This window comes from Bacillus rossius, chromosome 5, assembly GCF_032445375.1.
Source record: "Bacillus rossius redtenbacheri isolate Brsri chromosome 5, Brsri_v3, whole genome shotgun sequence".
In the NCBI taxonomy this organism is placed as follows: domain Eukaryota; kingdom Metazoa; phylum Arthropoda; class Insecta; order Phasmatodea; family Bacillidae; genus Bacillus; species Bacillus rossius.
The window spans coordinates 69100730-69118055 of record NC_086333.1 but is presented as its reverse complement, the minus strand read 5'-3'; the positions used below and the strand labels follow the sequence as shown (position 1 = coordinate 69118055).

The 17326-nt window shown below is 35.0% G+C and overlaps 1 protein-coding gene across 1 annotated transcript; it reads left to right on the top strand.

Annotated features, from left to right (window-relative positions):
• The first annotated feature begins 886 nt into the window (after positions 1 to 886).
• On the top strand, positions 887 to 13636 carry LOC134531966 (protein takeout-like). The gene is made up of 6 exons (XM_063368066.1): positions 887 to 1107; positions 2350 to 2442; positions 8189 to 8336; positions 8826 to 8965; positions 9211 to 9363; positions 11582 to 13636. The coding sequence occupies exons 1-6, from the start codon at positions 1035 to 1037 to the stop codon at positions 11731 to 11733; spliced, it is 759 nt and encodes a 252-aa protein (XP_063224136.1). The 5' UTR covers positions 887 to 1034; the 3' UTR covers positions 11734 to 13636.
• Positions 13637 to 17326: the final 3690 nt, after the last annotated feature.

Below are 17326 nucleotides of genomic sequence, written 5' to 3'. Positions count from 1 at the left end.
TGACGTCACTGCGAACTAGTTTCGACGATAGGTAATTCTCTATATATTGTAAGGAAACTTTAAACCATAGCATACATGTTTATGTGTTCATGGTGACAAGGCAAGTCACTTGAATCTCAATTATAAGTAGAAAATCAAAATAATTAAAAAGGCTAATTAATTTCAACCGATTACAACTGCATTATCGCTTATGCATAATTATAACACGGGTTTTTGTAATTCTTTTTTCATTTTGGACCTGAACGTATATTCTCTAAAAACAATTCTTGTTAACCATTTTTCATTTATGAAATATGAGTGAACATTTTATTTATTTTTCAAATTTAACCAAATGATGCTACCTAACGCACAAACTTTTCTTGGTCCGTATATTACAGTAAAAAAAAATTCCTCACAAAAATACATTTCATAAAAAACTTTCTATTAAACTAAAATCTTATTTAATTTATGCACCTAAATAAAACCAGAAGTAAAAATGGTTTCAATTAGGGATTTATTAAAGTAAATATTGGTAAATTCATCATTTATGCTCAAAAAAGTATATTACACCTTATTACTAATTTCTTTCAGTGTATTAAAATTCCTAAAACTCTTTTTTTCCATGTGATCATCTACATTCAATAGATAGTGAATATCTAATTTCGCTATATAACGTAGTTGCAGAAAACACGCTCGTAGCAAGTCACGGTTGCTTTCCAGGTCTTTGTCATTTGCAACAATAATAATTGTACGGGATTACAAGGGCAAATGAATGTTAATGGAGTTTTTTAAGCCACTTTGTACTTGTTTTTATCGTCTCCTCCGCGAAATAAAATGTTAACTTCCTTGCTCTTTCCCCACGGCAACTTGTGAAATCGCCGTCTGCGCAATGCCGTCGCGCGCACAGATGCAACAAATCGCTGTAAAGAACTGACGTGAATGTCGCACGTCGTTGCGCGCTGTGCGGGGACTCGGGGTATATAAGCAGCGGATCGGGACTCGGGTTGGCACCACTGAGGCGCAGCAACAGTCCTGTCGAGCCAACGGCCGAGAACATGAAGTGCGCCGTGAATGTCGCGGTGTTGGCTGCGCTGGTGGGGGGTTCGCTCCAAGCGGCTTCCAGACTGCGTGAGTATGCTCTCCGACACAGCACATGAAAACTGATAGCGGAACCAACCTGGAAACAACAGAAGATTAAATTATTTCACCACGCTGGGAAACCCAACATAATAAATATGCAATAATTATGTTACGGGTAATGCCATCCATAAGAAGAAGAAAACCTAGGTTCACCCGGGTTATCTTAGCATCATCCAAGATAGTTGTATAAATTTAGAATAGCAAATAAAAAAAAATTTAATGCGGCGTTTAGCCGTGTACACCTAGGTCTACCCAACGCTGATGTTATATAGATTAAAATCTTGATAATTTTTTTTTGATACCCTACCTAAGCTAACCCAACCTAACCTAATCTAACCTAATTGAACGTTAAAAAAAATGTCGCAGCGCATAAAATTACCGTCAGCGTTGGGTAGACCTAGTTGTACACGGATAACCACCAGATTCTAATTTATTTCAGGAATTATTCGGGCTTTACCCTATATAACCTTGGATAAGGTTAAACTCGGATAAGGTTAAACTCAGTTTATTTCTTCTTCTTCTTTTATAATCTGTAAGACGCATATAAAAAAAAAACAATTTTTAAATAATACCTCATTCTTATTTACGACCATATTTTACCTTCCCCTTAAAAATAAATTTTATTTAATATTTTAATCCTATAATAAATTTTGTTCAAAAAATTAATTAATGTGACTGATATTTAATCAATAGTTCCACAGCAACATTGATTTACACAAGAAATTAAAGTTTATTAATAATTATCTGTTGTATGCCTATAGTTAATATTTATTTATTTTTATTAATGCTTAATTAATAATTTAAAAATTATATTTCACAATTACATTAAATTATTATTAAATATTGATAATGATAATGTATTATACCTTAAAATATTATAACATACAGGTATATTATATTTTAATTTTTTATTCATATTTATTTTGAATGGCCGTTAAAATTTACAGAAAATTTAGGTCTATGTATTTTTTTTGTAACAATTATATTAATATATTTTTATTATTCTTATAAAAACTTATCGGTTTTCTACCAATCTGGCTAGCTTATAATGATATGAATGTTGTATTATTGCAAATATATTTTTTGTTATTTTACGGGTCAAACAGTTTGCAATAATTAAAAATCTATAATAAGAAAAATTTGTTTTATTTTTAATGTTGTGACTAAAATTCAAAATAATTTTGGCAGTGACTCCTCTTTCAACACATGAACACTGCTGTTTCTTTCCAGCACCATACCTCAAACCTTGCTCCAGGAGTGATCCCGAACTAAACTCCTGTGCTTTGAAGAATGGGATCACAGCGATTCCATTCCTGCTGAAAGGTGAGTTGAATTAATCGTATAAACATATACTGTCATATTTAAACAGTGTATTTACTTAAGCAAATTTTAAAAAAATATGTACAAGTTTTTCGCAACTTGCGGAGGATTTATTTAGTTTTCGGCAGAAAGACAAGGGGGAAAATGTGTGCGTGGAATCCTTGCAAGATAGAAGTGAAATTTTTTTGCGTATTATATAATGGTATAAGAAACATAAATTGTTTTTGGCTGATGTCACAGATTAAAGAAGTATATGCAAGTATACGAGAGCTAACTTATGCTTTTGCTCAAGTATGTCAGTTTGTAAGCATGCAAGTGATCAAGTATGCAAGAGTGGAGTATGCAAATGTGCAATTATGCAAGAGTGCCAGAATGCAAGTACCCTGCGCCATTTCAACCTCTCACCTTGCCGTCTCCTCCTCTACCGGTTCCCCCAACACGTACCTAACTATTCCCCTCATGCGATCGGAATTTTCGTAACGCTCGAAAATTGTAGCCACCTCTGCAAAGGAGTTTCGCTTAAAAAAAGTCTGCTTCGTTGAGGAACACGTCAGGAAACGAAACTCTGTAGAGCCACAGGAGCAAAACAATTGCCAGGTAGCATCAATTTGTGGAGCTTCAGAGGACTCTACGCTGGCTAAGACGACGTGAAATCGCGGCGCAGGACGTTTAAAGGTGACGAGCAAATGGCGAACAGCACGGGAAATTGTTTGGTTGTGGTACGTTTATACGTTCGGCTCAGGGCGATCGGCGCAGTGTTGACGGTAAGTGAGTACAGTACTGCTACTACAGATTCAACAAACTACAACAGCACGACAGACTCTACATGCGCAGGGATGCCCAGATTGAGCAGTGCAGAATTTACCAAGGGTGCTCACGCAACAGACTTTTACCAAATTGGAAGTCATTCATACGGCTTGAACAGCAACTGCCTGATACTAGGAGTTTCATAACTCGAAGGACGATGTTCTCCGAACTGCGGCTGGCCAACTCTGGACGTCACTGAGCTGCAATTGCGTGTTGTTATAGCAGGTAAACACACTAAATGCTACCATTTATATTACAGCCTTGATCATTAATTACCATTTTTGTTACTTTGAGGCAGTATAGGTAAATCAGATTAAGTATATAAATAATAGTATTAACATTATATTCTGCTGTAATGGTGGATCTTTAAGTTTCACAAGGACATGAGGAATGAAAAGAAAAAGGTGTGATTCAGTCTGAATATAATTACTCCATATTTATTTTGGGAAACTAATAACAGATATTAAAATTGGTTAACATACAATCTCAATTACATTATTAAAGAGCTCTCAGATATATATTAAGATATGGACCGGCCCTTAATTATATTATAAAGGTTTCACCTAATATAAATAAATAAACTCAGTTAGATTTTTAAAAAAACACACAAAGCTGTATGACAATCCCAATACTGATTGTGAAGGTCCAGAACCGATGTTTTATGGTTAATTTCTTCGAACTTAGTAATTTAAAAGAAAGTTACAAAAAGGGTTCATATGTGCTGGAGCACCGGAGGTCGGTGATTCGCTTCCCGGAGCTCAGTAGTCAACCTGGTGCCAGGGCGCCTGTTAGCAAACTGGGCAGAAAATGCCCGCAAAAGATAAGGGGAGGTTGGGGAATAATGCTGATAGTAACTCACCAGACATGGAAGTTTACTTCTAGTTTCCGAAGCGTCGCAAGTCTGGATCAGGAGCTCGCGAAAACGCGGGATGGCATGGACGTTTCCATTATTAAAAAAAAAATAAGAAATTATTTAAAAGAAATAACTATTATTCTGATTACTGTACAGACAGACTAAACTACTTAAAGAAATTTACAGGGATAGCATCCCTTGTCTAAGCGACTACATTGTCGGTTACGGCCGGATGGAAGACTTGTAGTGCGTCTCGTCGATCAGCCGATAATCTCAAACAGTCCGTCTGGAATCGCAACGCGAATTGCCGCCGAAGGAGACGCGTCTCGTAATTAAAAGTAATGCCCAATCAAAAGTTTGTAGGGGGAGGCTAGGGCGTCCGAACCGAAAGGTTCCGAAGTTCCCCGAGTGGGAATCACAAAAAAAAAACTCTGACTTCGATATCTCGAAGTTGGTAGCACTGTCCGATTTTAGCGCTACCTGTTGAGGGGCGTCTGAAACAAATAGGGATCGACTCGCCCGAGATGTTTGCTACAGCCTGGGGCTAGTGGCGCAGTCGGTGCTGCTCTCTGGCAGCCTACAGGGGAAGGTAGCTGGGAGGTTAGCAAAGTTACCACTAGGTGTCGCGGGCGTCAGCTCCACGAGCTGTCGACAAGAGGATAAGTTATTATTCCTGCAGATAGATGTCGTGTGTGGTCCATATTTGCACGTATTTTTTTCTATGGCAAGTTGTCCTTGACGTCGGTCACTGTCTGGCGGGTCCACGTCAGGACAATGATCCTGGGCCAAATTCTCAGAACTGAGGGGGTGGGGGGTGGCCAAAAAATGCAACGGGGCTGGGAACGAGCCTCCTGATGTGAATTTCGAGGAGTGAACCTAAGAAGTATGCATGACAATAAAAGATATGGTAATCTCGTCTCTGAGGAACGGTAACGACACGTCCAGAGCTGGTGTATGTAGTTTTAGTCATGCAGGGAAATAATGTTACAGGCCGGGAACATGACTGTAAGTGGGAGAAATGTTAACCGGGCTGTTGGCGACGTCTTAGACTTGCAAAAGATCAGATTGGTCCCTGAGACAAGGTACTTCGGTCCACTGGCACAAAGTTTAACTAAGTACCATACACCAGCCTAACGAAGTGTAAATAACCCTTTTTATCAAATTAAAAAGAAAAATAAAATTTCCAAAAATAATTTAAAATTATAATAACAATTAAAAAAACGTGCCGAAATACCTAATTTCCGGCACAGTGTCACCTCAGCCAATGGAGAAAACCGTCTGAAGCACGCCAAGTTTGAAAATTGTTGGCTCTACTATTTGCTTCTGTTACTTTGCAGGGATTCGTTTCCTGACATAGCCATTTTCCATCGCACAATTGCTCCTTTTGGCATTCCTTCCTAACCCCTTGAATTTCTGCCTCGCAATTTGGTACATTCTGTACATATGTTACCAAAAAATGACTACTTCACTGTAAGATTTAGCAGTATTTTACAGCATGAGCCATAGAGTGCAAAGATGAATGCAATCTAATTATTGTTGGTCCAATATTTCTCTAATGACAACATGGATAACACATGAAGCAAAATCCTTGCTGCAACTGGATACCACAATGTAGGGTTAACATAGGAATAAATATTTAAGATTTTTGGGTAATGAATAAAATTATTCTGGTAAATGATAACAATAAAAATTATTTCGATAAAGATTCCCCTTGATCTGAATAACATTATCTCTACACTTTAATGATATTTAGGTATTTAGTACAGATAACAGAAAAATTGAAATCTTTCATAAAGTTATTATAACAAATTTATAATTGAAAATGCCAGGTAAAATAAGGACAAAAATATTTGTTCTGAATTTTGATACGCCCCTCATGCCCTAAAATTATATTATTTAGATTTAATAAAAAAAAAGGCCTAGGAAACAGCTGAGCAAAATAAAGAAAAATACAAGTATTACCAGAGGGGGCACTAGGTGGTGAACAAGACAATGTTATACTCCCTGCACACAAGCAACTTGGGAGCTAGTGGATCGTTTAAATATATAAAGGTAAATTATAAATAAATAAACACTACATAAGTAGATTGGTCTATAGGTTCCCTGTTTTATTTAAAAAGGCAAATTAAATCTTTCGTTTTGAGTTCACAATAACCTGGTATTCACAATATATTAAAGGTATTAAAGGGGGGGCAGCCCGATATTATTAAAACACGATAAACTATACTGTTAACAACACCAAATGACATTTTATAGCAGGTTAGGTTCGTCCACTCATTACCGTAACAATTTCACATATTTTTATTTGGTAAGTTCTCTATGGCACTGCTTGCTGTTATATAATTTGTTTCGTTGGCGGTAGGGAGAAGTTATATGTTTAATATCACCCGGGGCTTCAATTTGGACATCTGGCCGGGGGAAGCTCTTCTTAAAGGGACTTGAAGCTGGAGGTCCTGCACAACATGATGGGTGCAATTTCGGCGCCCAAATTTTGGACCCTGTAGCCAAATTCCAAACGAATTAGACCTGCTTCTAGACAGTCAAACACAGTCGGCGCGAAAAGGCCAACAAACGGGAATTTAGGGAGGAAAAATATACCGAAGTAACTCACCAAACAGGGTGTAGCTCCTGGGCTCAGGATATACCTCGCGCCGACATCAGAACGGCGAGTACCGAGAATTGCGGGGATGACGCAGCATAAAAATTCACTTAGTAAGATCAAAAAAATTAATAAACTTTAAATTAAAACATGACCTGTTTTCTAATCACTACTACTGACTGGCTACTACTGAATTTTGAGCTTGGGATCACATCTCTTAACACACCTGACTACATTCCTTATTTCCACGAGTTCGTCATTGCCATGAAAAGCCTCTTAGTGGAGGTGACGCCGAGATGACGCGATAAGTAGCCGAAGTCAGAGTACCAAGTGCCGTGATGGCGGACAAAACTCATAATTAAAATGGGTGGTAGGCCATAGGGAAAAGAGGGGGCAGGTCCGTCTCTGGGCCGAAGACATCCGGAGGTGACCGAGTGGTCGTAAGCACGACTTCAGTTGTTTGCGCCAAAAGGCGACTGCTGCGGTCTCTACCGTCAGGCACAGAAAGCAACATACAATTGACTTTTACAGGCCGCGAGGAGGAAGCATAGGGCCCTATGGAGTAGCCGGTGCTGCATTATGGCGGCCTAAAGGAGACAGAGGGGGGAGGTTGGCAAGATCGCCAACAGGTGTCGCGGGCGTCATCTCCACTCGCTGGCGACCAGAACAGACGTTACTATTTCTGCCACTAGATGTCGTGGGTGGTCAATCCTTGCACACATATTTTTTATGGCAAATCGAACTTGAAGTTGGCTACCGCCTGGCAGGTTCACATCAGGTCAATGGTCCTGGGCTAAATTCTCAGAACTGAGGGAGGGTTGGTGTGGGGGTGAGCAGGTACAAAAACACAACGATGGCTGGGAACGGGGGTCCACGGGATCCTCGTTCGTGCCGAGACTCGCTACTCTCAGTGGGTATCTGATAAATAGAGCTTGCAGGCCAGAAGTTGCTCTATGCGATTTTAGTCATGCAGAGAAATAATGTTACAGGCCGGGAACGTGACTGTAGGCGGGAGAAATGTTATACGGGTTGCTAACGTCTACATTAGACTGCAAAAGATCAGATTGGTTCCTGAGAAAAGGTGCCTTGGTCTACTGGCACAAAAATTTAACTACGTAGAGTACACCAGCCTAACAAAGTGTAAATCACCCAATTGGAACCAATTTATAAAGAAAAATAAAATTTCCAACAAAATTTAAAATTATAATAACAATTAAAAAAAACATGCCGAAATACCTAATTTCCGGCACAATTTTCCCGAAGGAATAATATTATAAATATTCGTAGTATAATTCAATTTTTTTTTTAAACTTCAGAAGTTTTAACGGAGTAAAATTATCATTCATCAAGTACGTATTGACTGGAATCTTGTATACCTTAGAGATTATTGTATGTTGTTTGTGAAATCTTAACCTAATACCCTAATAAGTTACGTTGTTACTAACATTTTTGGACTACTATTTTTCATGATAAAATACAAATTGTTTCAGGAGATGCGAAATATCACATCCCTGTCCTGGATCCTTTACACCTGAAGCACATAGAAATCACTCAAGGAACAGGTCCTGTAAAGATATCCTTGGCTCTTGACGACTTGGACTTGACGGGTCTGAATGACGTTGAATTGAAGTCTGTGAAGTAAGTAATTTAATATGTGTTTATTTATCACATTTGTTTGTAAAGTAGTTTTGTATTTGGTTACAGACCAACAGTTCTTAAACAATTTGTGGCCAACCCTTTATAAGGTAGAAAATGAGGAGGAAACCTGTTAAAAAAAATGCCCTAAAAGTTCCCTAAAACAATAAGTGTGAGGGTGTAATACAAGTTGAGAGAAAAGTATCTACAGTTCTGGCAGATAGACTCAAACCCACTATCTCCCGAATTCAGCCCAACATACTCAGTGGTGGTAAAAGCAATGAAAAAATAAACAGTGAATTTCAGATATGAACATTTCATAAATATCTATACATTAGTGTACTTTGTCATTATCCCTATGTACAACAGTTTTAATACTGTTTTGTTATTTTATCCTATTTGATGTAGAAATAGTAGGTGAAAAATAATATTTGCTTAGATTACAAATTCTATTAAGGAGTGTAAAGTGAAGAAAACTATTACTGTTCCCAGTTTTGGCGTGAACCAGAGAGATATTGGAATTGAAGTTCTTATAAAAGTCCCGGCGCTGACGTTCGAATCAAAGTACAAGATAGTTGGACAGGTCCTTATCCTGCCCATCAAAGGAGATGGTGACATGAATGTAAGGTTTGGTTAGTAGTACTCTTAGCTATGGTAACTTACAAGAATCCGGTAACTATAATTTATAGATATTATATTTTACATCCTAAGTTTATTGACATTAATAATTAATGATTTAAATCCCAAAACATTCTACTGTAATAAATAGTGTTGATGATATTCTAAGCTTTAAGATTTTATGTTAATTGGTTTATTTTAGTAAATAGTTGTACGGTGTATCACAAATTAAATTAATAGGATTATAATTTTCTAACAGAAAACACTCAAGTCATGATCAAAATCAGTTACGACCTGGCCAAGAAGGAAGATGGCAAGGAATACATGAAGCTTCATGACAGCTCTCTTCACTTTAAGATTACAAAGGCAATCTTTGAATTCAAAAATCTATTCAACGGAGACAAAACTTTGGGTGAGTCTAGCAGCAAATGTGTAAGTAAGATATATGTTATGTAACACGAGTTTCAATTCTTGTAGCAACATATGAGATTATTAGAGGTGGGCTGATAACTAAATACTAATAGTTTTGTAATTTGAAATCTATAAAATACTAGCTGCAGTCCCGGCGTTGCCCGGGTTGAAAACAGGGTGAAGGGGACCTGTTTCGAAATCAGATGTAGTTAGTAATTGTCTTATTAATTTGAATGTCAAGTGTGCAAAATAATTTATAACAATTTCAGATCACAACAGATGTTGTTCTGCCAGTGTATAATTATTTACCTGTATGTATCTAAAAATTTGTGGTCTCTATAAAGAACTATAGAAAAAAGCTGAAAAATAAGAGATTACTAATATTGAAAAGATTCCATTATCTAGCTAATGCTCGGCATGCATTGCATTGCCTCATTCAGTTTTGTTTTGTAATATGTTAGAAGTAGTTACACAGAAACAAATCATTTATCTATCTCTCTAAAAATATATTTATCTTTATCTACATCTTTATACATCTATTAATCTCTCTATCTCTATTAATCTCTTTATATCTACATGTATACGTATATACCTCCCGCTCTCTCTATCTCTTCTATATATAAATCTCTTTATAGAGCTATACTTCTATATATCTCTTTATCTAACCCATTTCATTCTCTATACCTCGCTCTATCTCAACTTATCTCTCTGTCTCTCTCTATCTCACTCTATATACATATATCACTCTATCTCTGTCTCTCTTTTATATTTAAATAAATTGTGTTATGCGTGCGCACTTATACAACAAAAACAGACGAAGTGCCGCTATATAATATGAAATAAACACATTTTTTAAACGGTTCGTGCTCCAACTATTGCAAAATAGTTATAGAGTCTCAGAAACCTTCACGGGCATGCGCATAGCAACTCACCAAAATTTCATCACAATCGGATGAATGGTATAGGAACGCATACGGCACAAACGAACGAAAATTAAAGACGTGACAAACGCATAAAACGAAGGTGCGTTTAAAATTCAAAGCAACTCTATCTATTGACGAGTTAAGAACAAAACTGTTATTAGCGCCTTTATTTTGCTAGCTGGTCTCACCAAGGAACAAAATATGAATTTGCCAGACCTTCCTATGTGTATGATCGTGTGGAATACATAGAGAAATGACTCTCACTCACTATTTGTATGTCTATGACCTATGATTTTTTCTGTTATAAAATTAAATAATCACTTTTCAACTCCTTTAGGGATGGAATTTCATATTAATATATGTTCTATGTGTTAATCCAGGTTATAAGCTAGCTGTAGGCCAAATTTCATCCAGATCCGTTCAGCCGTCCATCCAAACTTTCACATTTATAATATTTGTGGGATTTATCAATTAATATATATACATTTTTATTGGATTTTATTTTTAATGTTTGTCAACCAAACATTGGATATGTTTTTTTAGTACCACGTAAAACAAAAATAAAATTTTAATTTTTTTAGATAATGCATTTTATTATTTTAATAATAATTTATTTTAAAACTTATGTTTTGTATAAAAACATAATTCTTGCATTCAAAGCAATTTTATCTGTAAATTCAAGTAATTACACAATCGTCTAATGTAAATATATGTGGATTCAATTACAAGGTCTTTATGCTGCTCAACTTCAAGATATCAAAAACCATGAAATTGATTTGTACAAAGAAATAAATTTTGTCAAATGCTTGAGCATTAATAAAATGAATTTGTCACCAAAATGACACCTAAATAATAAAATGTCAGTACTTGAAAAGGTCCTTACTGTGTCATCAAAGCAAAACACGAAAATTATATTAGGCAAGTAACGTAGAAAGGTGTTAGTGGCTATGCGAAGTACAATTCAAACTTACAATTACTCAGCAAAAATTATATTTAAAAAAAATATATACAATTAAAGACGATTTTGAGCAATTATTTTCTTTGATTAGATTCCCGTGTGATTTTAAGCTCGTCATTCAGTCTTGAGAAAGTAATTCATCTAATTTATGTAATTTAAAGAGTCAGAAATTAAGTGGATAGCTATTTAAGTTTTTTTTTAAATTGTAAGTCAACATTTAACTACATAAATTAAATATTGTTGACCCCGTTCAAAGTGATATGACCTACATGGTAGAGGACCGGTGCTGTCTGTCGAGACGGTTGCCTGACGCGCAGGGGATGCCGTGTTGTTTCCAGGCGACAACATGAACTTGTTCCTGAACGAGAACTGGCAGGAGGTGTTGACGGAGTTGAAGCCCGTGTTGTTGGAGGCGATTAAGCCCGTCCTTCTGCCGATCATAGACAACTTGTTCACTGCCGTTCCCTTCGACGAGGTCCTGCCTGCATGACGTCACAAACAACCCCTGCAACATTCCCTGCACTTCTTGTGCATTTAATTATACTCAGTAAACCAATCAGCAATAATTTAACATATATTTATATACTCGTTTTATATTGCTACTATATATATTGTTAATACCCTCTTCCTCAATTAAAATTTAAAATCGTATATATTTTATCAGAAAACATTTGCTTGTTTTTTTTAATTCTTAAATGATTTAAACTGAACCTGTTTAAATGCGTTATTTCTGGTTACTCTATATGTCATAAAAATTCTCAGTAATTGACAAAAAAATATTTATACGAAAACACATAGAAAACAAGTCAATTTCAGCCGAATTAAAAAAAATATAAAGAACTTAGAGAGCACAAAACATACCGTGGTAGGAGTTAGTCAAAAAATAATACAGCTCAGACGGACATATTGGGCTAACACAAACGATACAGTAGCAACAATGACATTGAAAAAAAAATCGATTTTGGACGACACAGTGAAAAACAAACGATCCCATCATTGAATCTTGACAGATAATATGAACAACACAGAGAAGCACAGGCAAACCCAGTGATGTGACAAAATACATATTCTGAACCCCACGACGATAACACAGACAAATAAATCAGGCTTCCCAAGACAAGAGTGCAACGTTTCGGAAACTGAGATCTGTTCCCGTTCTTAGGCACAGTTGGAATTTTCTATGCTGTCTTATGTTCTTAATAATTTTTTGAAATCGGTTGATTTTGACTTGCTTTATAAGTGTTTGTATGTTCATCTGTTTGCCAATATTTATTTTAATGTTATTGAGTTATTTTAACAGAAACTATGTACCTGTCAAAGGCGTATGTTCACAAAAATGTTAAATTAAACTTTCCGTATGTAAGAACTATTCAATAATCCTTTTAATGTTTGAAGTTGGGAAATAAGCAGTAAAAAACTGGAATATAGTCAATACTCATAGTATCAAAATCCGTGTTGCACCAGTTTTAAAGAAATAAGTTTTATAACGATAGTAATAAAATCAAATTAATAATACACCTAAATATATATCGTAATTGTATTTAAAAATTGCTTACGAAAGCTTTGGTTAAATGTTTTGCAAACAAAACAATACTGTCGTAACATTATACACTGTTTAAGTGTTTACATTTTTGTGCTAAAATGAAAGCATTATTTGGTTGTTAAAAGCTAAATTCTTGACTGGACTATTTAATCATTTTGACTATTGAGTTAGTTATGATAATCAAGAGAATTGTATTGCAGTTATAATTTTTTTGTTGAAAATTATATTTGAGGTATTGAACAATAAAAACCTACTTTAACTGCTTATTTATTTAAAACACTATTGTTACATTTGTTACGCAGACGTTTAATTAAAAAACATACAAATAAATGAAATGATGGTCTTAGTACAGCCCACGAAAATTTTAAAAAATTGACGAAAAGCTTTGCGGAACCAATATTTTATGTACGTCAGTAGTCTCTATGTTTTCATTGTTGTTGCACATTTAAGCTATTAAAAGAGCTAAATATCTGGAAGTAAGTCTCTGCTTTGACCTATGTCTTCGAGAAGGAAAGTCTTGTGAAGAATTTTTTTTATGTGTAGTAACTTACAATAGATATAGATTTGAAATATTGTTGCAGAAAGGAAACGATGTCGAAATTACAAGTTTCTGTCACTTTTATACATACATTATTAATGGGTTTTTTCATCCTCCTTCATCAAATATCAAACGCCTGACTTTCATTATCTTTCATGTGAACTTTGACGTGATTATGTAGGTCAGCGATGCTTTCCCTGTCTTTCAATTTGCACAAATAAAATAATGATCTATTCTTCCATGATTCAAGTTGTCTGCAACTTCAGTTACACAATATTTTAAAAAACTGCATTAAAATTCCTGGAAATATTACAATAGTGTTTTATTTTACAGTTTAAGGCTGTATAATTAATTGTTTTACAATGTAATTTCGCAATAAACATGTATCATTATGTTATCTTTAAAAGATTTGTGCAATGGCAGTGCATGACTTGATGTAAGTTTTTGGATATACGCCATTGCTAAGCAATGGCGTATGTCCAAAAACTTACATCAAGTCATGTATCATTATGTTAATTATTTTCAAAATATATGACACTTTAATACCACAATGGCGTAAATCACTGTTTTCAACAAATAATTAAGCTAACATTAAAATTTTTTCTCCATTTAGCACGATACATATTCCAAAAGTTATGACATTCATTATAATGAATAATAAATGCAAACGCATAATAAAGACAACTGAAAGACTTTATGGAGAACTTTTTTTTATTATATTGCTGAATAAATACCATTTTGACCATCAGCATTGCATGTGCATATACACATAGGGTTAGTTTATATATAACAGTATATTATTTAAATAGTAATATAGTTTACTAGCTACCCGTGGCTTTACTCGAGGAAACTTTAGGATTTTGCTGATATTGCACCACGGTCAAACGTTTTTGTGAATAATTCCAATACATTTAACTAATAAAAATCACATTTAATATCAGATATATTTCAGTTTTCATTCTTCACAGAACTACATAAGGTTGAAATTGGTAATATTGAAGAAGTACCTTGAGGATCTACAGTGTCCAGCCTGAGGCAGGGTCTACATCGATGGAATGGGGCTGACACTCATAGGATCCGGCTGCCCATCCGAGGGAAAATGCATGAGGGGAGATGAGATGGGGTACGAACTGTTGGAGAAACGGGAGATGCCCAAGAAAACCCATATGACATCGTCCGCCACATTTCCCATTTGCGAAAATCCGGGTTCGACTCCGATAGGGGTAAACGTTCTAACCACTCAACCACCGCGCCTCTTACTGTTGTAAAAAATAAATATTTATTAATTTTAAATAAAGTTTAAGTTCGCCAATGTTATAACTTTGGTTTTAGTGTGTTTGGAGATATTACCTTGAAAAATGACACTTATTACTTTTTTGTTTTCATTTTCTGAGATAGCCTATTTTAAAATTTGTGAAACACGCGCATTTGTATTTAACTTTAATTTATATTTTGTCATGTCTGACATTTACACTTCCATTTAATTGAATTATGTCCACAGAATGATTAAAATGAAAACTTACTCCTTTTTTACTTCATTATAGACACATAATTTATTTGAGTATTTTTGAAAAAAATGAATCTTAATTTGAAATGTATAATTAAGGTACAATTTTCCATATCGTAAGAGTGATTATATTAATAGTTATTATTAGTAATAATTAATCAAATTTTAAATATTCACCCATCCACTTGATTAGATTCGTTTAAATGATATTTTAACATTTTTTTTTTGCAAAGTTTTCATTGTTTTCAGTTCTGGGTGATTTGTGCCGTAAAAAACACTGCTCTTTTATAACTTAGAGAAAAAATAAACAGTTATCTATTGAAGTGCAACTTTTGGTTTGAAAAATAGATTAAAATTTTATTTTTAAAAACTAAAATCACGCTTTCATTGTTTTATTAACTCAAAAGTAAAAAAAAATGTAATAATTTTTAAATTTGAGTAATTTGTTTAACATTACAGAATAAACTATGAATATTTATAATGTAATATTTAATAAATTAAAAAGAAAATAAAGTATTGAACAAAACAATTAATTTCAATGAAAATAACCGTGAGATGCTTGATATAAGTTGTCCTAAATTTTCTATCACTAATTTATATTCTTTAGAATGATCATTATGAAAATGAAAGAAGAGAGCGCTCCACGCTTCTATTTCATTAAAATTATTATTTTTGGTTTACTACTGGATCCTTATATTAAGCTTATTAAAAAAAACATTACACCGAGTCGTAGATAATTCTATCGCTGTTGAACACATTACTTATACTGAAATATTATTATTTTTTACTTTTATTTTATGGAACAATGAAAAGGTATTTTATAGTTTCTAAATTATAATTTTTTTTATTTTTAAGTTCATATTGAATTAAATTTTGTATGAATTCATCAAAATGCACCACAAGATTAATTATAAAAATTATTTTTAAAAAATACTTTATACACACTAAGTAGATTATTCTATCGCCGTTAAATAAATAAATAAAATTTAAAAAATAGTTTGGTTACAAGTTAGTTCATGAATCAAACAAAAGTTTCTTTTTGTTTTTTTAAAAAAAGAATTTTATTTTATACTTTTATGTTCATATTGAATTTTCTTTTATAAATTCCAAAAATGCACCAAAAAGTCAATTTTTAATGACCCGAAAATTGGGGAGGAAAACACCCCCACCCTGCTAGGGGTCCGATTGTGCACGAATGCCTAGAGAAGCACGTTGAAATCAACGTACTTCAATTTCGCCGTCTTAAAAAAAATCGGGGGCAAATGACCTCCCCCCTGAGAGGAGGGTCGTGAACCATGATGCAACCCCCCCCCCTTTTTTTTTTCAACGGAAGCGGGGGTCAGGGCTGTGGGGGAAATGAGTCCCCTCGCCTAGATGCACCCATCGTCTGTGTCAGTCACTGAATCTGTCCAGCTCCCAGTACGGACTGCTCAGCCTGAACTGACAGTCCAAACTCACGCGATCAGTCTCGTTTGGACTGGCGAGACGCTGTTTCCACACACGGCAGTTCGGACCGAGTGATCTTGATCCACGTTCGTCAGTCAATCGGTTCCGACTGATCAGTCCACCGTCCTTGCTCACACACGGCGGTTCCGACTGTGAAGTTACAACTGATAATTCCGAACTGTGAATCCGGACTGATTGTGTGTGTGTGTGTGTTGGGGGGGGGGGGGGGGCTTAACACTCGCTCTGATTGCACTTGCCACGCTGGTAGAAATTGCGGGCTGGCTGTGCGCGCTGGCATTTAGAAATACCTCCGCCACAGATCGTTTTAATTGCTCCCGTAGCTCTCTCTCTCGGCAGTTCTTTGCTGGAGTACAAGCCCTTTTTTGGAATATTCTCGACCATCCTCGTTAGTCTTACCGTTTTCTTTGATTCTGAATGTTTGTTCTTGCACAATCAGTATTGTTGAGATCTGCAGCATTGGCACATTCATTGATAAAAAATATTCCTTTTTTTAAATAAACTACAATTTATTTAAATTTTATAATTAAACTGACAAATCTTTTTTTATTTCGTTCAATTGAGGTATTACGATAATACTGCGAGCTTCAATTATTTTCATATTTACACACGTACGGAGCTGACTGCATCGGGACGCTTTTTGCATCCGTACACTAAATATTTTCTTCAAATGGAACAGAATTATGCATGTAAAATAACAGAAAAATTTTTTTCGTTCCTTTACACGAAAACAACAGTATCACTACAAAATAGTGTTCGCAGTAATACTGGTTCCGGATTCTTACCCGGGCTTTTATGCTTTGTGTTGTACCCGTACCTAAGTACAATAATTAAAAGTCAGTAGAAACAATTCCCCTAATAGCTTTTCAGTATGAATTGCGCACATATAACAAATATAAAGCCCAATTATTTAATTTTGCAATTTTTCTCTAGGGTATAAAAATGTTATTTTGAAATTAAACAACAATTAAAATATAATTATGTGACAATTTTTGTGAAAACATCCTTACTTATATTATAAATGCGAAAGT